Source organism: Pan paniscus, chromosome 8 (assembly GCF_029289425.2).
Source record: "Pan paniscus chromosome 8, NHGRI_mPanPan1-v2.0_pri, whole genome shotgun sequence".
Taxonomy (NCBI): Eukaryota; Metazoa; Chordata; class Mammalia; order Primates; family Hominidae; genus Pan; species Pan paniscus.
In genome coordinates, this window is record NC_073257.2 from 71,545,246 (window position 1) to 71,567,263 (window position 22,018).

The window sequence follows — 22,018 nt, forward strand, 5'->3', positions numbered from 1 at the left end:
TCAAGGCAAACATGTGTAAGTGAGAGCATGGAATGTTCAAGGAACTCCGGATGGGTGACTATTTTTAGAGTGAGAGTCAAAGGTGGGGATGGTGAACAACCAGGCAGGTGAGGGACAGGCAGAAGCCAGATCATGTGAAACCTCTAAGTATGAAGACCTACTAGTCTTGAAGAGTTTGGGCTTTATTCCATTGGCAATGGCAAGCCACTGAATATTATAAGTAAGGCATGTTCAGATTTGCACTGGAAGAAATCTTCTTGGACTTGTGTGGCAAATGGATTAGAAGGTGAAGAGGAGGAATCAAAGAAGGAAGGATAGTTAGAAAGGTAGAGCATCCCAAGCAAGAGATGACTGTCACTTGGATGACAGAGGTGGTAGGCAGTATGGAGAATAACAAATTAGCTAAAAAGATATTAAAGAGATAGAAAAAATAGACCTGGTGATTGACAGGATGTGGTTGAATGAAAAAGAAGGACAGATGGTGATGCCAAATCTCTAAGTGGGAAAATGTGGTGAAAGCGATTGCTGCTCCATGAGATGGACACAGGAAGAGAAACAGTGTTCAGGGAGAGTTGGGTATGAAGGACCCATGCAGCATCTAAGTAGGCAATGATAAATAGAGGAGCTGGAATCTTACAGACAGACTAGGGCTGGCAACACATATTTGAGAACGATCAGGAGGGTGACCAAAACCACAAGTCAGGTAACACAATTCAGAGTAGGCAGAGAGGGAAGAGAAAACTTGGGAGAAAACCCTGAGGAATGCCAATATTTACAGCACTGATGGTATATTGTTAAATCAAAACTCAAGCTGCAAAATAATGTATATATAGTAAGAACCCACAGAGAGAGGTGGAGGGGTAGATCAATATGTTTGTATATATATGTGTGTGTGTGTGTGTGTGTGTATTATTACTGTGCAGTTATGGTTTTTTTATGTGGGATATGTTAATTTATACGTTACTTAATTGCTTGAATTGTTTAATGAGTATGTGTTGCTTTTATAATCTAAAATAAGAATATTTCATTTTAAAACATTTAAGGGACAGGCAGATGGAAAGGATACTGCAGAGAAGACCAAGAAAGAGAAATAGGAAGAAAATGCAGAGTGGGTTGTCATGGAATCTTCAAGAAGGAAGCTCATTGCCTGACCCACTTGTTTCATAATGCAATGAAATGCTAAAGAATTTTAACTTCATAAGGAAAATCAGGGCAAGACAATAAAAGAAACATTAAATATTAGTAAAAGTACACTCAATAGTATGACTTCTGTCTTGTTCTTTAAAATAGGTGCCTCTGTTCCTTATGTTCTACTTGTGTTAAACTTTCATAAGGGAATACAATTTTCAAAAGCAAGCAATCAAAAATCATGGTTAAATGGAACAACTGGAGCAGTGAGTCAGCACCTATGAATATGGCACCACAAGCTTAAGCCTTTCTGCTAGAACTTATTCCTATGCACAGAGCAGAGGTATGACAAGAAAGCCCCTTTGTCAAGTCTGTCCTTACTTCTCAGCCACATGGCCTGTTAGGTCTAGTATAGAAGCAAGTGAATTATTTTGGCTTCAAAGGGTTACTATGATATTAAAAATAGGAAATGCTAATTTCTGGGGAGTATTTTGTTATTGTTGTCACTTCTTTATTTATTTATTTATTTATTTATTTTTTGGTAAGAGACAAGGTCTTGCTATGTTGCCTAGGCTGGACTCTCCAACTTCTGGACACAAGTGATCCTCCTGCTTCAGCCTCCAAAACAGCCGGGACTACAGGCATACGTTACCATGCCAGGCTTAATTTCTGTGATTTTAATATGAATTAAGAAAATATGTATATTTTAAATCATCTCCCTCTGAGCTGAGGTTTAAGATCCCTTAAATACCTCTTACTTGCACTTTGAGAGGCCGAGGCATGCAGATCACCTGAGTTCAGGAGTTTGAGACCAGCCTGGCCAACATGGTGAAACCCCGTCTCTACTAAAAATACAAAAAATTAGCCGGGCACGGTGGCACATGCCTGTAGTCCCAGCTACTCAGGAGGCTGAGGCAGGAGAGTCGCTTGAACCTGTGAGAGGGAGGTTGCAGTGAGCCGAAATCACTCCACTGCACTCCAGCCTGGGTGACAGAGCAAGATTCCATCTCAAAAAATAAATAAATAAATAAAAATAAGTTTTAAAACCCTTTTACTTAAAAGCCAGCACTACCTTCCTGGGAAAAGCCCACCTTTTATTCCTTTGTTGGGGGCTGAGAAGGCAAACAGCCTGTTGATACGGAATCTCTACCATGTTATTTTCTGAAATTATTAAAGTATGTCTGTTATTCTTTGCTTTCAAATATCCCTCAGTGTTTCATTTCTCAAGCTCCCTTGTTTGTTTTATTTAGTTTAGCAAGAATCAAATTATTTTTCTATTTCCAAAGCAGTCATGAGAAAAATCCAAATTTACCATCACAAATATTACTTCAGCTACTAAAGCTGCTGCACTAATGCCACAGCTTTCAACACTAGGCTCTCCTTATATTCTTGTATCAACAAGGGACGTCTCTGCCTTTCCTTCTGCTGAACTAGTCATTGAGGATTTTAGAGCAAGTCCAACTGTTCTGACAAAATGTGGAACAGTTAACAAAGGAGAATCATGTCATTCCAGCATTCCCCTTTTAAAGACATTGTGGAAGCATCAGAGCTCTCCCATCTTACAATGAATGCATGGTTCTGTATTTTGTTTTGTTTTTTTTCTTTGAGAGAGACAAGAGATGGCAGGGGAAATGAGAAAGGAAAATAGTATTGTATCAGAAACCAGAAATGCTGACATGGATTTCACTTTCATGCAAACCAATTTAAGAAACTTTTAAAAACTGGGATAAAAATAAGGAGGAAATGGAATATTATGTATGGTGCTATCTCAAACTAAAAACAAATTAACAACTATAATAAAGCAAATCCTGACAAGAAAATTATTCTAAGATATCTAAAGAGAATAGACATTTTGAAAATAGTGATATCTTGTGAATGCCTAGGACTCACTTGCATGTTAATGGTAATTTAAATATGTCAAAACTTACTGGGTATATACCCAAAGGATTATAAATCATGCTGCTATAAAGACACATGCACACGTATGTTTATTGCAGCACTATTCACAATAGCAAAGACTTGGAACCAAGCCAAATGTCCAACAATGATAGACTGGATTAAGAAAATGTGGCACATATACACCATGGAATACTGTGCAGCCATAAAAAAGGATGAGTTCATGTCCTTTGTAGGGACATGGATGAAGCTGGAAACCATCATTCTCAGCAAACTATCGCAAGGACAAAAAAACCAAACACTGCATGTTCTTACTCATAGGTGGGAATTGAACAATGAGAACACATGGACACAGGAAGGGGAACATCACACACCGGGGCCTGTTGTGGGGTGGGGGGAGGGATAGCATTAGGAGATATACCTAATGTTAAATGACGAGTTAACAGGTGCAGCACACCAACATGGCACATGTATATATATGTAACTAACCTGCACGTTGGGCACATGTACCCTGAAACTTAAAGTATAATAATAATTAAAAAAGGACTTTAATGTTAGATAAACAGTAATACTCCAGTATACCTTCAGTAATACCCAAGGTGCTAGATTTGGGGAATGAGGTTCCACAAAGGTGCAAAATATTAGCTCCTCTTAAAAGGTCTCTAGCTACAATGTTAGCATAAAGCAGGACAAACTCTACAGTGGCCAACTTTCATTTTATCAAATGCTGCTCAAATAGCCTCTATGTCTAATTTCCCAACTAACAGTCATTAGGGCTGTTTATTGCTAAGTCTTTAATCAGACTCTTCAGCCACAAGTAGAATATATTCCCCCAGAGGTGATCTCCCTTTAGAAAGCATGCTTCCTTCTATGCAATAAGATCAGACAATACATTCAGACTGAATTGAATATTCTACGTAAAGGTAACACATGGCAAGTTTTTATGTGGACTTGGGAAAAGCCTAAGGACCTACGAGACCCAAATATTAATTTTAGCACCATTCACTTTGAGGAAGTCTTTAATTTGATACATAGCAATTATCTGGAATAAAGGAAAAGCTTAATACCTAGAACATTGAACCCAAAGGCATTTGCAGCTTGGCCAATAGATACCCCATGTCTCTAACCCAAAGGCTACCCCACCCCCTACCAGCGCCACTCCTCAAACTAATTTCCATACAGCTTCAAGATACAGGAAATCCCTGGAGGCAGACAAAATTTCACCAGGTGAATGATGTTGAGAATAACTGAAGAAAGGACCAGTCCCTAACAACAGATGCAGTAACATCACTTCCCTAAGTTCAAGTGTCTATCAGCTTTCTATGGCCTACATTGTGTTTGTTTACCTGGGGTCAAGTCCACAGGGGATAGGAATAGCAGGAATGCTCTGCAGGGGAAGGTAAGCCCAATGCAATAAAAGCTTCATGAAGGCCACTCTCTCATAGGACTCATTCTCCGTAATCTCACATACAGAGACTCAATAAATATTTTTGAATGAGTTATTAGCATAAATCATTAACATGACATAGTATCTTGGGACATCAAATTTAAGTGATGATTTAGAGAGAAAAGCTTTTTTGAATCAAAGCAGATATTTTAATAAACTACAGCATGCTCATGACTTCTTCAGATGACAAGCATATACCAGTCAGGGTTCTTAGCTTCAAACAATAGAAACAAACTCTAAGTAACTTAACCAAAGGATGAATTTATTAAGAAGCTTATGGAATAACTTAAATGGTTGGAAAACCAGACAAGGGACTACTAGGCAAAGAGCACAGTAAAATTGTGCTCAAAAATAATCCAACATGGACTCTTCTGCCACCCTAATGCAGACTCTTCTGCATTCTAAATCTTCAATGACACTGACCCTAATATCATTGTTTTTTATTTTTTAAGAAAAACATAATGCTGCTTATCAGCTTCTATACAGCATTGTTTATAAGGAGCATCCTGACTTCAGTGATATTAAAGTGTTGGAAATATGTGAATCTTAGGATGGATGAAAAGAGGTCAATTCTGCAGTGTGTAATGTTCACACCATGCACTCAACAATGGGCACCACCACTATGACCACCGCTCACGGCTCAGATCTCATTTCTTGCTGCATTCACTTCCACTCCTAGAGCTGACTTCTTGGCTTCTTCTCTCAAGCCAAGATTAGGGTGTGTACTTCTGACTGGTATCACCCCAGTTGTGCCCATGTCCTAGCTGAAAGGGAGGCTGGAAAAACAGTGGCCTTTTCAGCTTTTATAGTGAATAAAGCATTCTGCTTTTCTCCCTCCAATGGGAAATTCTCCAAGTGCAAGAACAGAGTTCAGATGCTTGGCAGCCAAAATAGAATGACAAATATCCTCTATAGGGAGATTTCAAAGAAACTCCCTCTTATGGTAAAAGTTCAGTCTCCTCAGCTGTTAGAACTTAGAAATAGAAAAACGTTTGCAAAGCACCAGAATAAGAAAACTCATTAGGATGGAATCCAAGGCCCTTACAATCCAGCCTCTACAAACTTCCTGTCTATCTTCCATCACCCCATCCTTTCCACATCCTACAGTTCACGGATGACAAATTAGGTGGCAGCTCTTGAGTTCCACTATCACTCATGTCTTCACTCACAGTGTGTTCCCTCAGCTTAGAAAACCTCCCTCCTCCTGGAATTTTCTCTACTTAAATAACTCCCATTTTACTACTTGAGCCAAAAATCATCTCTTCTGTGAACTTTTCCATATAGCCCTCTTTTTTGTGATCTTTTAGCACTTTATTTGTAATTCTATCATTGAAGAAAGAGGTCTCTACCCAATATCTGAACAAAAAACTGAATTCATTGCTTGCTAAATTAGCAAGGAAGAACTGTACTTTCAGAGGCATTCTCCCTGAGCAAAGCAGAGAGAGCTGATCTTCTATAGGGCTTGGAGACCCTTAGAGTGCAGGCACTGGCAGACTTCCAGAAGCTGGAATGTTTAGGCATTAGTTGACCTTTAGCTGCAGAAGTAAAGCTGGAGTGAGAATGTTGCTGACTGGCTGACTTGCCTGGGCATGTGCACTAGAGTTTAGCTGTTGCCAATTGTCTGGCTTTACAACTGTGTGTGGTGTTGGCTAGCTTTCAGAAGCAAGTGACTGGCTAGCTTACAAAAGCACAAATGATTGCCAGAGCAAGTTGTTATTGACCCAGTTAAACAGGTACAAAACAACACATTCTGATGGTTACTGGTCACTTGTCACTGTGGCCACAGAACAATCAGTCTTTTCCAGACAGGATAGGAACTTTCCATTTTCTTTTTTTTCTTTTTCTTTTTCTTTCTTTTTTTTTTTTTTTTTTGAGATAGAGTTTCATTCTTGTCACCCAGGCTAGAGTGCAATGGTATGATCTCTGCTCATTGCAACCTCCACCTCCTGGGTTCAAGCAATTCTCCTGCCTCGGCCTCCCGAGTAGCTGGGATTACAGGCACCTGCCACCATGCCTGTCTAATTTTTGTATTTTTAGTGGAGATAGAGTTTCACCATGTTGGCCCGCCTGGTCTCGAATTCCTGACCTCAGGTAATCCACCCACCTCAGCCTCCCAAAATGCTGGGATTACAGGTGTGAGACACCATGCCCAGCCTGAACTTTTCATTTTCATTCTCACTGTTGTCATAATGTATTAGGATACAATAACCATACTAACAGCTAACATTCTAACATTTATTGAGCTTTTACTATGTACTATTTATTACAGTAGATACTTTAAAAGGATTATCTCATTTAATCTTTCAAATAACCTAATAGGTGGGTCATATTATCCCTCATTTTTCAGATTGTTAACCTTAGATGCCTCACTGGGATGCAGGAATGAAAAAAATGACAACAGAGGCAGTGCTCTTGCCAGTGCATGCTAAGGACTCCACTGCCTGTTCCTCTCACTCTTTCCCCAGGACAGATAACATGCCTGTCCCAAGCCCAAACACCAGGGCTCATCTCTCTTTGCATCCACAACTACGGAAGTCCATGGCCTCTCAAGCAGAGGCACCCCCCAATGTCGGTTGTTAAAGGAATGAAGAAAGAGGGTCCTGAATCATTCTATTAGTTCAAAACCTGGACTGATGGTCAATAAATTCTGCATCTTGCCATCTAACTGTGCCAAAATTGATAATAAAACTAACATCCTGCACAAAGCGTCAACTACATTTATGATTTTGAGAAAGTCAGGCCATAAGATCATATGTTCTACCTGGTTACCAGCCATGTTGTAGCTAATTCTCCATCTTCGATACAACTACTAAATCTAAATGACTAGTCATCAACCTGCCTCAGCTTCCCCAAGGTAGAAGTCCCCACTCCATACCATTGTGTAGTCACTGGATCCCAGTCATAGTGCCCTATGCCCATATGTCTCTGCCTTGCCAGTCTACTTAGTGCCTCACATCCTCCTGGAACAGAATCCCATCAGTTCCTGCCAGTTCCCCTGGAGCAGCAAGGAGCCAGCCCACTCTAACTTCAGGAAGCCCCTTCTTGTATTAGTTTCCTAGGGTTACAGTGACAGATTACCATAATTTGTTGGCTTAAAAACAGCAGAACTTTATTCTCTCACAGTTGTGGAGGCCAGAAGTCCAAAATCAAGGTTTCAGCAGGGCCATGCTCTCTCCAAAGGCTCTGGGGGAAAATCCTTCCTTGCCTTTCCAGCTCCAGGTGACTGCTGGCACTCCTTGGCTTCTGGCATCATCACTCCAGCCTCCGCCCCCATCCTTACATGGCCTTATTCCCTGCATGTCTCTCTGTGTCTGCTCCTCTTCTTGTAAGGACACCAGGCGTTGGCTTTAGGACTCACCCTAAATATTCAAGACGATCTCATCTGAATTCTTATGTTAATTATATCTGCAAAGACCCTATTGCTATTAAAGGTCACGTTCTGAGGTTCCAAGTGGACACGAATTTGAAGGGGGACACTACTCGACCTACTTCTCCCTTCAACATACAAGAGGGAAAATATTCCCTATAGGGAGATTTCAAAGAAATTCCCTCTTATGGTAAAAGTTCAGTCTCCTCAGCTGTTAGAAAGTAGAAATAGAAAAATGTTTGTGAAGTATCAGAATAAGAAAACTCATTAGGATGAAATCCAAGGCCCTTACAATCCAGCCCCTACAAACCTCCTGTCTAGCTTCCATCCTCCCATCCTTTCCACATCCAACAGTACAGGGATGATAAATTGGGTGGCAGCTCTTGAATTCCACTATCACTCATGTCTTTACTCCCCTCAACTTACAAGAGGGAAAACAAAGGCTCCCTTAGGCACAGTCAACCCAGCATCACTGATGAAACACCACGTTACCAAACCTAATTTGGCAAATTGAGCAAAACTCACTGATAGTTTTGCCCCAAAAGGGATTGCTAGTGAAACTGATAGTTTGAGAAGTGAAAGGAAAGGCCAGCTCAGTGTGCATAGGGCAGGTTGTTTTCAAAGTATAACAGAGGTCCCAGCATAGCATTAAAAAAGATGACTGATTAAAATCATCCATTCCAAAATAAGGAGGTAGAGGATTATTTTATGTGTGTGTGTGTTGAAGATAGGCTTTTTAGTCTTGTTTGCAATGAAAACATTTCCTTCTAAAGAACACAACACTAAAAGGCTCTGAGACAAATCACATTTAGCAATTAGTTCACAAGTAAGTAAGAGAAAGCCAAAATAAACCAACTTCGAAAGTATCTTAGTCAACAACAAAATGTGTTCACAGTTATGGCCTTGCAATCAGATACTGTAATAAACCCTAGGTGTGTCATTTCTGAAATTTTAACCAAATAATGAACATTTCAATTACAGGAAAATAATGCTCAAGAATTGTTGCAGTTACTGAATTTTCTGAGTAAAAAACTTTCTTTTAAAAAAGAGTCTGCTAAGACTTTTATTATTTTCTGAGTTAGAATATTATCTCCATTGCCCAGAGATTATAATCCTGTCTCCTCTAGTGCCAGTTCCCTCTTTCTCCCTCATTCGGATGTCTACCTTGAGCCCATCCCTATCGCAGCACAGAGTTGATTACCTCTTGGTGAACTGTTTGCCTGGGCTCCTCACTCACCCCCAAATCCTGGAGACAGTAAGGCTGCATGGGCTAGAGTGTAGCTCAGCAGATTCCTGCCTGGCACTTGGCTCAAGAATGACTCTAACATCCAGACCCTTGTTCCTTCGGACTCTCCATTACATCAAGAACCAGCTGCTGAGTCCCTATTCTGTTTTTTAGCATGAAGTGGGAGTGGGGTACTCAGAGATATATAATAGGGTTTTGTACTTTTTTTCTCTATTTCCATCTTGATGCTTCACATCAAGTAGAAAAGGTCACAGCTGTCAAAGTCTTTATAGGTAACCAGTGAAAAAAAATAAATAAAATATAAAAGGAAATAGCCTTAAACCATTAGTATTTGCTTATTTTATATTAGATTGGTGCAAAAGTAATTGCGGTTTTTGCCAAGTGGCAAAAATCGCAATTACTTTTGCACCAATGTAATATTTAGCGTTAAACTGGTTCAGGCTTTTGTTTCAACCTTTTGAGTTTCAGAGAGAGCAATATCTGGGTCTTCAGAGGACCACGCTCTCTGGGTTCCTAAATCAAATGTCAGTTTCAATACAGCTGAGAAGACAGTAAGCAACTGGGAGGAAAAACCTGGCAGAGGGAAGAGGTGGGAGGCGTAATGCCCTCCTGTGGATCCACAAGCACCACATTCACTGATTTTCTCCTGGTGATTTTTAAATCTGGTAGGTCGCACCTTTAGTAGGGTCAGTGTTTCCTGGATTTAAACACTCTAAACGCCAATTGCTACCCCTACCACGCTGGCAAATCGACTTACCTTTAAACCTTCACGGTCTCCCTTTGGTTATTTCATGTTACCTACAGCTGAAAAGCCTAAAAATCTGACACCAGAATGACCTTTCCTATTAGAAATTTCCCTGGCACACAGCAACATTACCAAGCCAAGCAATCATAATATTGTAGCTCAGCATGTTAAAGAACAAAAGAGGCAGTGCTGAACATCTTTGTTCCTGTAAGAAATCCCCGGCCAGGCGCAGTGACTCACGCCTGTAATCCCAGCACTTTGGGAGGCCGAGGCGGGCGGATCACCTGAGGTCGGGAGTTCAAGACCAGCCTGACCAACATGGAGAAACCCCGTCTCTACTGAAAATACAAAAAATTAGCTGGGCATGGTGGCGCATGCCTGTAATCCCAGCTACTCGGGAGGCTGAGGCAGGAGAATCACTTGAACGCAGGAGGTGGAGGTTGCGGTGAGCTGAGATCGCACCATTGCACTTCAGCCTCGGCAACAAGAGCAAAACTCCCCCTTCTCGAAAAAAGAAAAAAGAAAGAAAGAAATCCCCTAATTGTGGCCACAACTGATAAGCAGTAGAGGTATAGAGGGTTCAGCAAAAATAAAAATGATTAATAACAAAACACGATGAGCTTTGTTGGGTGGGAAGGCAAAGTTCCTTCATAATTCAAGCACATCAGTTACCTGTGCCTGGAGGTATCTACATAATAAAATGATGCTTAAAGTAGTAAATTTATCCTCACCTGTGACACTAGCCTCAGTCTAGAGCAGCAGTTTTCAAAGCCACAGTGTTCTGGCTGACTGCTTATCTCCAACAGGATTAATACTCAAAACATGGCACCATTGTTCTGTCTATTTGTGCCAGGAGCGATGTCACTTTTGATCATTTTAACACAGAAGCTGGCTCATGAAAGTCGGCCTTCCTATTGACTTGATGACAACCTCTGCTCATGGCAAGCAGTATCCAATGGGAAGGTGGTGTGCAGACTTTGAGGGCAGATTTTCAAACTTTTTGAGAACATCTATCAAATTTTCAAGGCTTTATTATCCCAAGAGAGTGAGCAGCTTTTTCCAGGATGTTTTGTGCTGTTTGAACACTAAAGATAAAATAAATAGTGCAACAAACCTCCTAGACTTAGTCTGCTAACTTCCTTTCCATTCAAACTTTACCCTTTAAAGTTTGAACTAAAAAAAAAAAAATCCTGGCAGCTCTCAGACCACATGAGTACAACTGGTTATTTCTACCTTGGGAGGAGAAGGTGCGTTTGATTAAATGTTCATGCCATTCATTTTTGATAGGGTCTCCCAGAGTTAGCAGATAAAAACACAGGATGCCCAGTTAAATTTGAATTTCAGATAGATAATGAATTTATGTTTAGTAAGTAATTCATGTAAGTATACCCCATGCAATATTTGGGACATACTTAATCTAAAACTATTCTTTGTTGTTTATCTGAAATTCAAATTTAACTGGGCATCCCATATTTTATCTGGCAACTACATCTCTTGAAAACTATGGGGCCCGAAATTGCAGACTTGAGGTTAATATGTTATGTCTCAGTTCCTGAGTGTTATTTAACCATGTTTAATAAAGTTAAGATGGGCAATTCTTAGTTACCCAAAATGTCAGTTCATTTTGTTTCTGCTATCCAGACTTTCCAAACAGCTTTACTTCTAAGCTCCAAAACAGGCTAAGTCCTTGATAAGCTGTTTTCTTTGCCTAAAGAACACCCTGCTCTTGGATAAATATCACAAAGAACACGAGGATGTGCATTTGCATATGTATGTGTGTGCAGAAACCCAGCTCCCATATCTGACAATATCCAGATTGTTAAATCCCCTTTCTTTAGAAAGTATTTTTGAATCAAATTTTAAAATGTCTCTAAATCATGGCACCACAGGTTCAGCTGGCATAACCCAAAGTCACTCCAATCTTATAGCAAGAGCAAGACCACGATTATTCCTAAATAAAATAGCAAAATTAATGAGCTTGAAGTTTCATTTGGAAGTAAAGAAGAAATCAATGCTAGACCAACTTCTTTGTTCCCTATCATAATGAAGCAGGTGTTTCACTGAAGGGATGCTTCTACAAAACTTCAGTTCCTGTTCAAAACAATAATACAATAGCACGTATATCCTTTGGTGATACTTAATTAACCTAATTAATATTCTTTTTCTTCTTTTAGTCCTTGACATTAATAACATTACTTCAGTAGTGCGAAGGGCTAGAAAAGAAAAAAGACCAATTAACTTCATCTTGCTTTGGATTATGTGCTACTTTGAGTAGAGGATGTGGAAGTCATTAGTGCTATTGTCCAGTATTTCATTCTCACCCTTAGGACATACTATAGAATTGTACTTCTTGGTCCATTGAGTTATGGGGTTATGGTTACGGCAAAGCATATGACCAGCTCTGGACAATTAGTAGAGAATGGAAATGCTGTGTGTTACTTCAGGCCTGGAGCTTGTAATAGTTGGTGCAGGACCCTCAAAAAATCTTGCTCTCTAACTTGGAAACTAGTAACATTCAAGACTGCAACTGTTTCATTTACTTGAGTCTTTAGTTGACTGAGGTGAACAGACACCTACTGGTGACCAATGATGGTTATGTACCATGTGTGAGAAATGCACTTTTGTTGATTTAAATCACTAAGTATTTAGGTTATTTGTTATTGCAGCAGAGTTCAGCCTAGCCCACCACATGAAATATGCAATTAAGGAGGTTTTCGTGTTTTTGCCAGCCAAATGAGTCTATAAAATACTCTATAAACTATTTCTTTTTTTCTTTTCTTTTTGAGATGGAGTCTTGCTCTGTCGCCCAGGCTGGAGTGCAGCGGCGCGATCTCGGCTCACTGCAAGCTCTGCCTCCTGGGTTCCCGCCATTCTCCTGCCTCAGCTTCCCAAGTAGCTGGGACTACAGGCACCCGTCACCACGCCCAGCTAATTTTTTTGTGTTTTTAGTACAGATGGGGTTTCACCGTGTTAGCCAGGATGGTCTCGATTTCCTGATCTCGCGATCCGCCCACCTTGGCCTCTGAAAGTGCTGGGATTACAGGCATGAGCCGCCGCGCCCGGCCTCTATAAACTACTTCTTTTTTTCTTTTCTTTTTTTTTTTTTTTTTTTTTTTGAGACAGAGTCTCGCTCTGTCGCCCAGGCTGGAGTGCAGTAGCGCGATCTCGGCTCACTGCAAGCTCCACCCCCCAGGTTCATGCCATTCTCCTGCCTCGGCCTCCCAAGTAGCTGGGACTACAGGCGCCTGCCACCACGCACGGCTGATTTTTTTTTTTTTTTTTTTTTTTAGTAGAGACAAGGTTTCACCATGTTAGCCAGAATGGTCTCAATCTCCTGACCTCGTGATCCGCCCGTCTCAGCCTCCCAAAGTGCTGGGATTACAGGCCTGAGCCATCACGCCCGGCCTGTAAACTACTTCTAATCCCCTAAAATTTGAATGTTTACGTTTATATCATTAACTTTAACTTTAATCCTCAACAACCTCTTAAGATAGATACAATTGCCATCTCCAGTTTAAAGACAGGAAAAATGACACAGAGCTAGTAAGTGATGCTTAAAGTCACACAGAAAGAAAGTAGCAGAAGGAATTTGAACTCATATCCAACTGCAGCTATAGACCATGCGTTTTACCACATCACTAAACGGCTACTCAACTATTTATCTCTGGAGTTTATTAAAGGAAACTTCTCCATAGTAGAGGCAGCAGGTCTCGGAACCCAATGGAGGCACAACAGGTACCAATAGGACAAAGGTGCCCCATGGACACTCTTCTTCTCTCTATGTGTCGGTAGATCTTGACTGGCCTGAATTTATATGGCTATATAATGTTAGAAACTCTCTTTGGAACTATATAGGAAAAACCATAAATTCTTTAAATTAGAATTTATTTAAGTATGCAAAAGATGCATAGGAAGTGGCAAATGGACAATTTTAACAGTCATCCTGTATGGCAGCCACCTGCAACTCTGTTTAATATTCCAAGCAGCATGTAAGCAGAGATCAGTCCTTGCCATCCTCCATTGCTATACTCAACCAACACCATCGATATGCTTGTGTTTATTATTTCAAGGAGGATTCTTCTGTAACTTCCATCACAGATGGAATATCAGTTATGCAATGCGGCCCTGAGTGCTACAATATCAAATTATCAAATTCTCCATTGGTTAACTTAAAAGTCTCAAATAAATTACATTGTTTTGAATGCAAATTCTGTCTGAGTACTAGGATTTTCCATTTCTGAGATGTATTGCCCAGGCAAACTAAGTACATCACTTCATTTTAAGATTCCTTCATGTCAGTATTTAAGCTGAATATATTTGTATATTTCCAAAAACAAAGTGATAAAGTGATTTTACAGACATCCCAGGTTCCCTCCTAAGAATACCATTTTTCATCGGCTTAATCATTAAGCCTTAACAATAGACTTGTTAATTCAAAGAGGAGGATCAGAATCTGATAGACCACAGGAAACCAGTAAACCCAAACATTTGACTCAGCTAATCTCACTTTCAAGGACGCTGCATTTCTCAGAGCCCTGTCCCCCGAATCTTCACCATTTTATCTTGGAAGAGTGAAGGAGAACTTGGAAGATAAACCCAGAGGACCACTTTTCTTCCTGACAAGGAACAAATCTTCCAGCAAACCCACACCTAATCAAAAACTGAAGTAAAACATGTAAACTGGAGCTGCTAAATCATGCATGAGAAATAATACAACATGAACTAAGGTGTCAAAACAATTGTCTAAGACCAATTTTTAGGATCTCAGTGAATTCATACTTTAGACACACTGCAAGAAGCTAGCCCTCAAAGCCATATTCAGAACCTAAGTCTTCCTCTCACTGAAAAGGGAGTGGAATTCTATTCAAGGTTTATTTTAGCTTTCCAGTGCTTTCAAAGTCAATAAGCTGTACTGGTTTTCTTGCTTTTACTGTTTGAAGTTGCTCACCGGATCAGTAATACATCAAGAAAAAAATGCATATAAAGTACGTCCATAATTGAAAACATAATCTTAGTTCTTTTGCAGGGGAGGGTAGAAAAGAAATGGCCCAGAATTAACTATTGTCCTTATTTTAATTCATAGTGTAATACAGTAAGAATAAGAACTATGCTCTACAATACTAGAAATATAGTAAATATTTTATAGTTAGGTTATTTTGCCTGAAAGCATCTAGGGAGCTTTGTGTCTGTAGAAAGATAAAAATGAAGATTTCACAATCAGACTTAGATTTCTCTTCAGCCTCTTAACACGTCTACAGGGCCAAGTGGAAGAAACCTGATGCTGATATACACCAGACCAAACAGCTGGTCTCCCCAAGGAAGTGGATTAGCAGTATGATCACAGTGTACAGCTCACTGCAGAAAAGCTCTATATAGCCTCCTACTTTTTGTCTTCTGCTAAAATAGCCACCAGAGGGGAGGGCAGCAGGACAGTGCATAGCATGATGCGAGATGGCACGGAGTGGGGATGACAAGACTGCCTCTACCATTGCTAAAAATGAGTGCCTTCTGGACAGTTATGAGGTCCATTACAGGAAGTTGGTTCCATTAGTTAAGTCTCATCCTCCCCAAATTTGGTTGTCAGGGATTAATTTTATGATTTACATGGTGATCAATACAGGATCATTGTTAATTTTTCACAAACTATTACAACATATAATCTGTGCCTTAAATCAGTTCTCCTTTTTGGAAAGGGTGTTTTCTATCTAATTAGATATCACGTAAGGGCAAACTGTCACTGGATTCCACTTTGATCAGGAGTTTATGCTTAGCACCAACCAACTCAACATCTCCTAACTTCAGGATTCATTATCTCAATGAACTCTGGCAATAGCATCCCTAAAACCTATCTTTCCAGGAGACAGGTCATTAAATATTCTTTATTTAAGGCATTCTTTTGCAAAGCCTATTGTCTAAGGAAAAAAGAGATAAACAAGCAGAAAGGAAAACTGATTCCAATTCAAATAAGCATTCTCCTCCTTCTAAATACCTTAACTTATTTGAGGGCATTCTTGCATTGCCTTCCAGTTCCTGGTATTCTGTTCTATCAGTAAATATAACTAAATCTCTCCCCTTTCCATTTTTTCACTCAAAGTTGGTGCAAAACTGGAATCTTTCATTCATGAATACACACAAAATCTCAGATTCCTCCACCCCACCCATGGTTCATTCTTATATAAGTGGTCATTGCCAACATTAAAGGAAAGTTGCTCAAACTAAAATTTGAATCTGATCCTCCAGAAGTAGAACTTCTGATTCTGACTTTGGCGATCAGAATAAAGGTAAGAAAAGTGGAGCATTAGGCCAAACTTTAGACAGTTACCATCTGGCTCCTTTTATCTGCCCCACACCTTTTTTTTTAAATTTTTTACTATTATACTTTAAGTTCTGGGGTACACGTGCAGAATGTGCAATTTTGTTACATAGATATACACGTGCCTTGGTGTCTTGCTGCACCCATCAACCCGTCACCTACATTAGGTATTTCTCCTAATGTTATCCCTACCCTAGCCCCCCACCCCGCAACAGGCCCCAGTGTGTGATGCTCCCCTCCCTATGTCCATGTGTTCTCATTGTTCAACTCCCACTTATGAGTGAGAACATGCGGTGTTTGGTTTTCTGTTGTGTGATAGTTTGCTGAGAATGATGGTTTCCAGCTTCATCCATGTCCCTGCAAAGGACATGAACTCATCCTTTTATATGGCTGCATAGTATTCCATGGTGTATATGTGCCACATTTTCTTTATCCAGTCTATTATTGATGGAACATTTCAGTTGGTTCCAAGTCTTTGCTATTGTGAATAGTGCTGCAATAAACATACATGTGCATGTGTCTTTATAGTAGGATTATTTACACCTTTGTTTTTAACCTGGTTAGGATCAGACTGAAGAGCCACTCTGAGGTCCTACATCCAAACTTTGTGAAAAAAAGAACCCTAATATGGCAGTAGCACAACATCTATGATGGTGCTTTTCAGTTTCAAAGAGGGTTGTCTTTAAATTTATAAAGGTTGTGCCCATAGGGCCTTTATAAGTGATTTTGGGGAATGATGATCCCATAGCACACTCATTAGAACTCAGTGTTTTGATGATGGCAGCAAGCATCAGGTAAGATTTATAGCTGCAACATAAGCCCAAGTTGCCCCAAATAAATCCACCTTTACAAACAGAACCACTCTCTCAACCATACTGCATGGTAAACCTAATTAATGTGACATTTACCCTGCGATCAAAACTCTTATGGAATAGTTCTATCAAATTCTCCCATATTTGTCCAAGTCCTGGTGGAGCTTTGCCTGATATTAGAGAATGACACTGATCAGTGAAAACTGTAGTTATTATTTAGAATGTTGACTTATCCACAGTTATTTCTTTCATTTGAATCTAGCTACATCTAGGCCACTGGCTTTTACTCAGGGATGTATATGAGACTTGCCTATTGAGTTTAATGACCTACTCCAGACTTCATGAATCTTTTTTTCCTTTGAGATGGAGTCTTGCTCTGTTGCCCAGGCTGGAGTGCAGTGGCGTGATCTTGATTCACTGCAACCTCTGCCTCCCGGGTTCAAGCAATTCTCCTGCCTCAGCCTCCCGAGTAGCTGGGACTACAGGCGTGCACTACCATGCTTGGCTGATTTTTGTATTTTTAATAGAGATGGGGCTTCACTATGTTGGCCAGGCTGGTCTCGAACTCCTGACCTTGTGATCCACCCGCCTCAGTCTTACAAAGTGCTGGGATTACAGGCGTGAGCCACCATGCCCAGCTGAATCTTTTAAGAGTATTATATCTTGAGGTTTTTTTTCTCTGTAAAAACTATATTCATTCATTTTTATAAAATCAGAAATAACATTCCTTGACTTCTTTAAAAATCGGCTTACTCATTATCCTTCAAGACATTCTAATTTTGGTGGAATGATTTTACTGTCTTTTTTTGCATGTCACATTACGTGCTATGCTTATTATAAACTCTCATCAGACCTTTCACATTTTAAAATTATCGGTAGTAAACTAACCACAGTGATTCCTATTTCTGTCATCTATAGATGGTTACATTTTCCTCCAATGGTTGCCTGAGGTTTTATTCAGCTTTAGGCTACAGTTTGTGTCTTTGGCAAAGATAAATCTCAAGAGCCTCATAGTAAAGGACCAGACACTTTAAACAATTGACACTTCAAATGACAGACTCTTGGATACAGGCATCTGATGACACCAGTGGGCTGAGTCAGGATTTGTAGAACTTTAGTGGAGAAGCAGAGAGCTTCATGATACCACTAGCCCAAGATCAAGAGGAACAAGAATTAATTACACAAGATTGACTGAGGCTGGGTGTAGTGGCTCATGCCTATAATCCCAGCACTTTGGGAGGCTGAAGAGGGCAGCTTATTTGAGACCAGCCTGGCCAACATGGTGAAACCCCATCTCTACTAAAAATACAAAAAAAAAAAAAATTAGCTGGGCGTGGTGGCATGTGCCCATAGTCCCCATTACTTGGGAGGTTGAGGCAGGAGGATCCCTTGAGCCTGGGAAGCGGAGGTTGCAGTGAGCCATGATCACACCACTGTACTCCAGCCTGAGTGACAGAGGGAAATTTTGTCTCAATTAATAAAAATAATAATAAGATTGAATGGACTACTAAGGAAAAGTTTATGTTGGTTATTTATTTAGTATATTATTTTTATTGTTCTATTTTTGAATATATAAGAAGTCCTCTCTATACTTCAACTATCTGTAATTCACAACAATTTAGTAGATGCTGCTAATATAAACTGAAATAAAACATTTAAAAATGGCATCCGAGTCTCACTGATCCCCAGAGTTCAGAAACTTATACCATGTCCTTGCATTCTTACGGCAATAGGATAATTTGTATACATTCAATAATAATGTCTTCTTTTATCCCCAATATAATTGGAAAATTCCATTATTCAACAAATGTCTTGCTTGGAATGGAAGGCATTTGAGAATGAAACTCATTGTATCAGATAGAACAGGCCACTTAAATTCCAGTGGGAATTTTACCTGCAGTCCAGGATTCCAATGCTGTATTATGAGCAAAGACTATACAAGCACATTTCTCCCCTGAAATCTACCTGTGTATGAGCAACAGGCTGGGAATTACATGCCCCATTAGCACCTTATTACAAGTGACAACTGTGTAATTTCTGTGAGGCTAGACTACAGGATGAAAAGAAAGAGGGTAGTCTGAGGAGAGATGGCTGGTCACCCTGAACCTTACTATGTCATACGTGACTCCTGGTAGGAGATTCAAGATCAGCACATCCCTGGGATCAGTCAGACCTGGGGGCAGCCTTTGGGGAACCTGTGCCCTCCCCAGCATGACTCTCCTAATTAGTTAGGTGCTGGAGTGCATTCAGTAATAATCTCAAGCTTATCATAACTCAAATGGTATTTCACACTCACTTCGCTGCAACAAGAGTTACCCTCTATTTAAGATCATCACAACACACCTTCATTAATGCAGAGGGCATTTTCATCTCACTATGAAATTAACTGACTAAATAAGAGGTTGCAATGCCAAGGAAGAAAGAAGATAAAAATCACAAAGCAAATAACAAAATTGCAAGGTTAAAACACCTGCCCAGCCAAAGTTGTTATAACAGGAAGATCTCCTGATGCATGTTTGCTAAACAGGACTGGGCTTAAAAGCTATTACAAAATTAACCTATTACACTTAAAGCCTCCCACATTATTTTTAAAGTTAACATCTAAATGTTAACAAAAAAGCAAAGTTAACACTTATGGAACTTCCATGTTCCCAAAAATATGTTAGGTGCATTACACGTAAAATCTCAACGATAGAAATATTCACCACTTTGTAATTACGAGTTAAAGTAGATAATTCAATCTTTTTTAAAAGCATCAGAAAGGCCAGGCGTGATGGCTCACTTTCACAACCCGAGCACTTTGGGAGGCTGAGGCAGGTGGATCACTTGAGGTCAGTACTTGCCTGGTCAACATGGTGAAACCCCGTCTCTACAAAGAAAATACAAAAATTAGCTGGGCATGGTGGCTCACACCTGTAGTCCCAGCTAATAGGGGAGGCTGAGGTGGGAGCATCACTTGAACGCGGTGGTGGAGGTTGTAGTGACCTGAGATTGTGCCACTGTACTCCAGCCTGGTTGACAGAGTGAGACCCTGTCTCAAAAAAAAAAAAAAAAAAAAAAAAAAAAAAAAAAAAAAAGCATCATGAATCATATGTATGAGGGATTTTAATAGTCTTTGCTACATTCTTATACAAAAAAGTTTTAATTAATAAAATATCCATTTACTATCAAAATGTATTGGAAAGATGTTTCCTTTATTCATTTAAATACTTATTGACGTCAGAAAACCAGATACTACACACACATACATACTAGTATGTTTATTCCAGTCTGCTAAACTTCAGCCTAAAAGAATAGCTCTGGATGAAACTGAGACTTTTGATTTTGCTGAGCAGAATCCCCACGTCTGAAGCACGAAAACATCCTGGATGAATGACAACACAGAGATCCTCCTCCATCTTCCCCGCAAAAGAATGCAGCTGCTCCTTTAAATCAAAGTCCAATCTCCAGGCGTGGTGGCTCACGCCTGTTCCCAGCACTTTGGGAGGCCGAGGCGGGTGGATCACCTGAGGTCAGGTGTTGGAGACCAGCCTGGCCAACATGGCGAAACCCTGTCTCTACTAAAAATACAAAAAAATTAGCCGGGCATGGTGGCAGGCGCCTGTAATCCCAGCTACTCAGGAGGCTAAGGCAGGAGAATCATTTGAACTCAGGAGGCGGAGGTTGCAGGGAGCCGAGATGGCGCCACTGTGCTCCAGCCTGGGGCATAGAACGAAACTCTGTCTCCAAAAATAAAAATAAATAAATAAAAATTAAAAAATAAATCAAAGTCCAATATTTAAGAACACGTTTTAAGGGGCACCAAATTATTAGCCGGCTCAGAGCACCCAACTTTTAACCTGCAGGAGCTTCCCCGTGTCTCAGGTCGGCAGAGCACGCAATGACAAGTCGTGCCAATCCCCTGCCGCAAAACAGTGCGCTCAAATCGTCTGCCAGAACCGTGTGCCCTAGCCTAAGAATCACCCGTCTTGGCAAAAGCCTGAGAAGCGAGAGCTGCTACCTGACTTTCTCCGTGGCTCCTCCCGCTCTCCGCTTTGAAGATGGACTTGGGCTTCCTGGACTTGAAGTTGCCCATGCTGGGTCGCAATACGCTGTCCACCAGCACGGTCGCCTCTACATTCTGCTGCTGCGGCTCCCAAGAGGGCGGCGCGTGCTCCTCTACCAGAGCCCCTGCGTCGGGGTAGTTCTCTTTATTGTTTTCATCTCTAAAACAGGAAAGACCCAATTTAGAAAGTACCTTAAAAAAAGATGAATAAACTGCTGCAGGAAAGAGGGCTGGAGATATTCATTGCTGCTATATTTATAGGATAGACACCTCGCAAAATTTTTAGCCTACACTTAGACAATTTTGCATGAACAAAAACTTAAATGTGAATTTCACTCTATATCACTTCACCTTCCCTTCTGATCTTTGTTAATGAATACATACTTTGTGTAGTTGTAACTATACACATATCATTATTATTATTTTTCTAATTTTCACTTTAAGAAACTTTCACATATATCATATTTCCCTCTCACAACAATAATGTGACATATTCAGGTGAGATATCATCATCTCTACTTTATAGATGAAGACTCTAAGAGATTAAATCACATGCCTAATGGAAGGACTAATCCACACAGACCCAGAGGCCTCATGTGGGTCTCCAGACTCACACCTGTGTTCTTGGTTCAAGGCACCATGCTTCCTCTTCATTGGCAATGTCAGTTTATAATCATCTCCCTACAACTTTCAGAGGTACTTAGAAATTTAACAGGATCTATTTTGATAGGCATGGGCCAAATTTTACCCAACCAGGCCCTCTGAACAATGCCCTGAATGCAAAGTCAAACATCCAAATGTCCAGGTTCTGGTTCTGAAGAAGATGGAAGAGGGTGATGTTATCTTCATATATTCAGGGCTGGGATGGCACTTGTGTTCTTCGTTCAACAATCAAATTCTGTACAGTATCCCTACCCCACTCCAGTTACAATTTTCTCAAAAATACTGACATGATAACACTCTTATTTGAAGCCATTCTTCCCACTTAAATCTAGATGCATTTTATTTTTCATTCTGCT

General features: G+C 40.2%; 1 protein-coding gene across 5 annotated transcripts in view; it reads right to left on the bottom strand.

The window, feature by feature from the left end:
• FAM13C (family with sequence similarity 13 member C) overlaps positions 1–22,018 on the bottom strand; it is a 117,804-nt gene that overhangs the window by 86,228 nt on the left and 9,558 nt on the right. For all 5 annotated transcript variants that reach the window (XM_055092820.2, XM_008974649.4, XM_008974647.4 and 2 more), the window contains one exon: positions 20,955–21,159. In XM_055092820.2, the coding sequence (XP_054948795.1) occupies positions 20,955–21,029 (75 nt within the window). In that variant the 5' untranslated portion in view covers positions 21,030–21,159. The remainder of the gene's footprint in view (positions 1–20,954; positions 21,160–22,018) is intronic.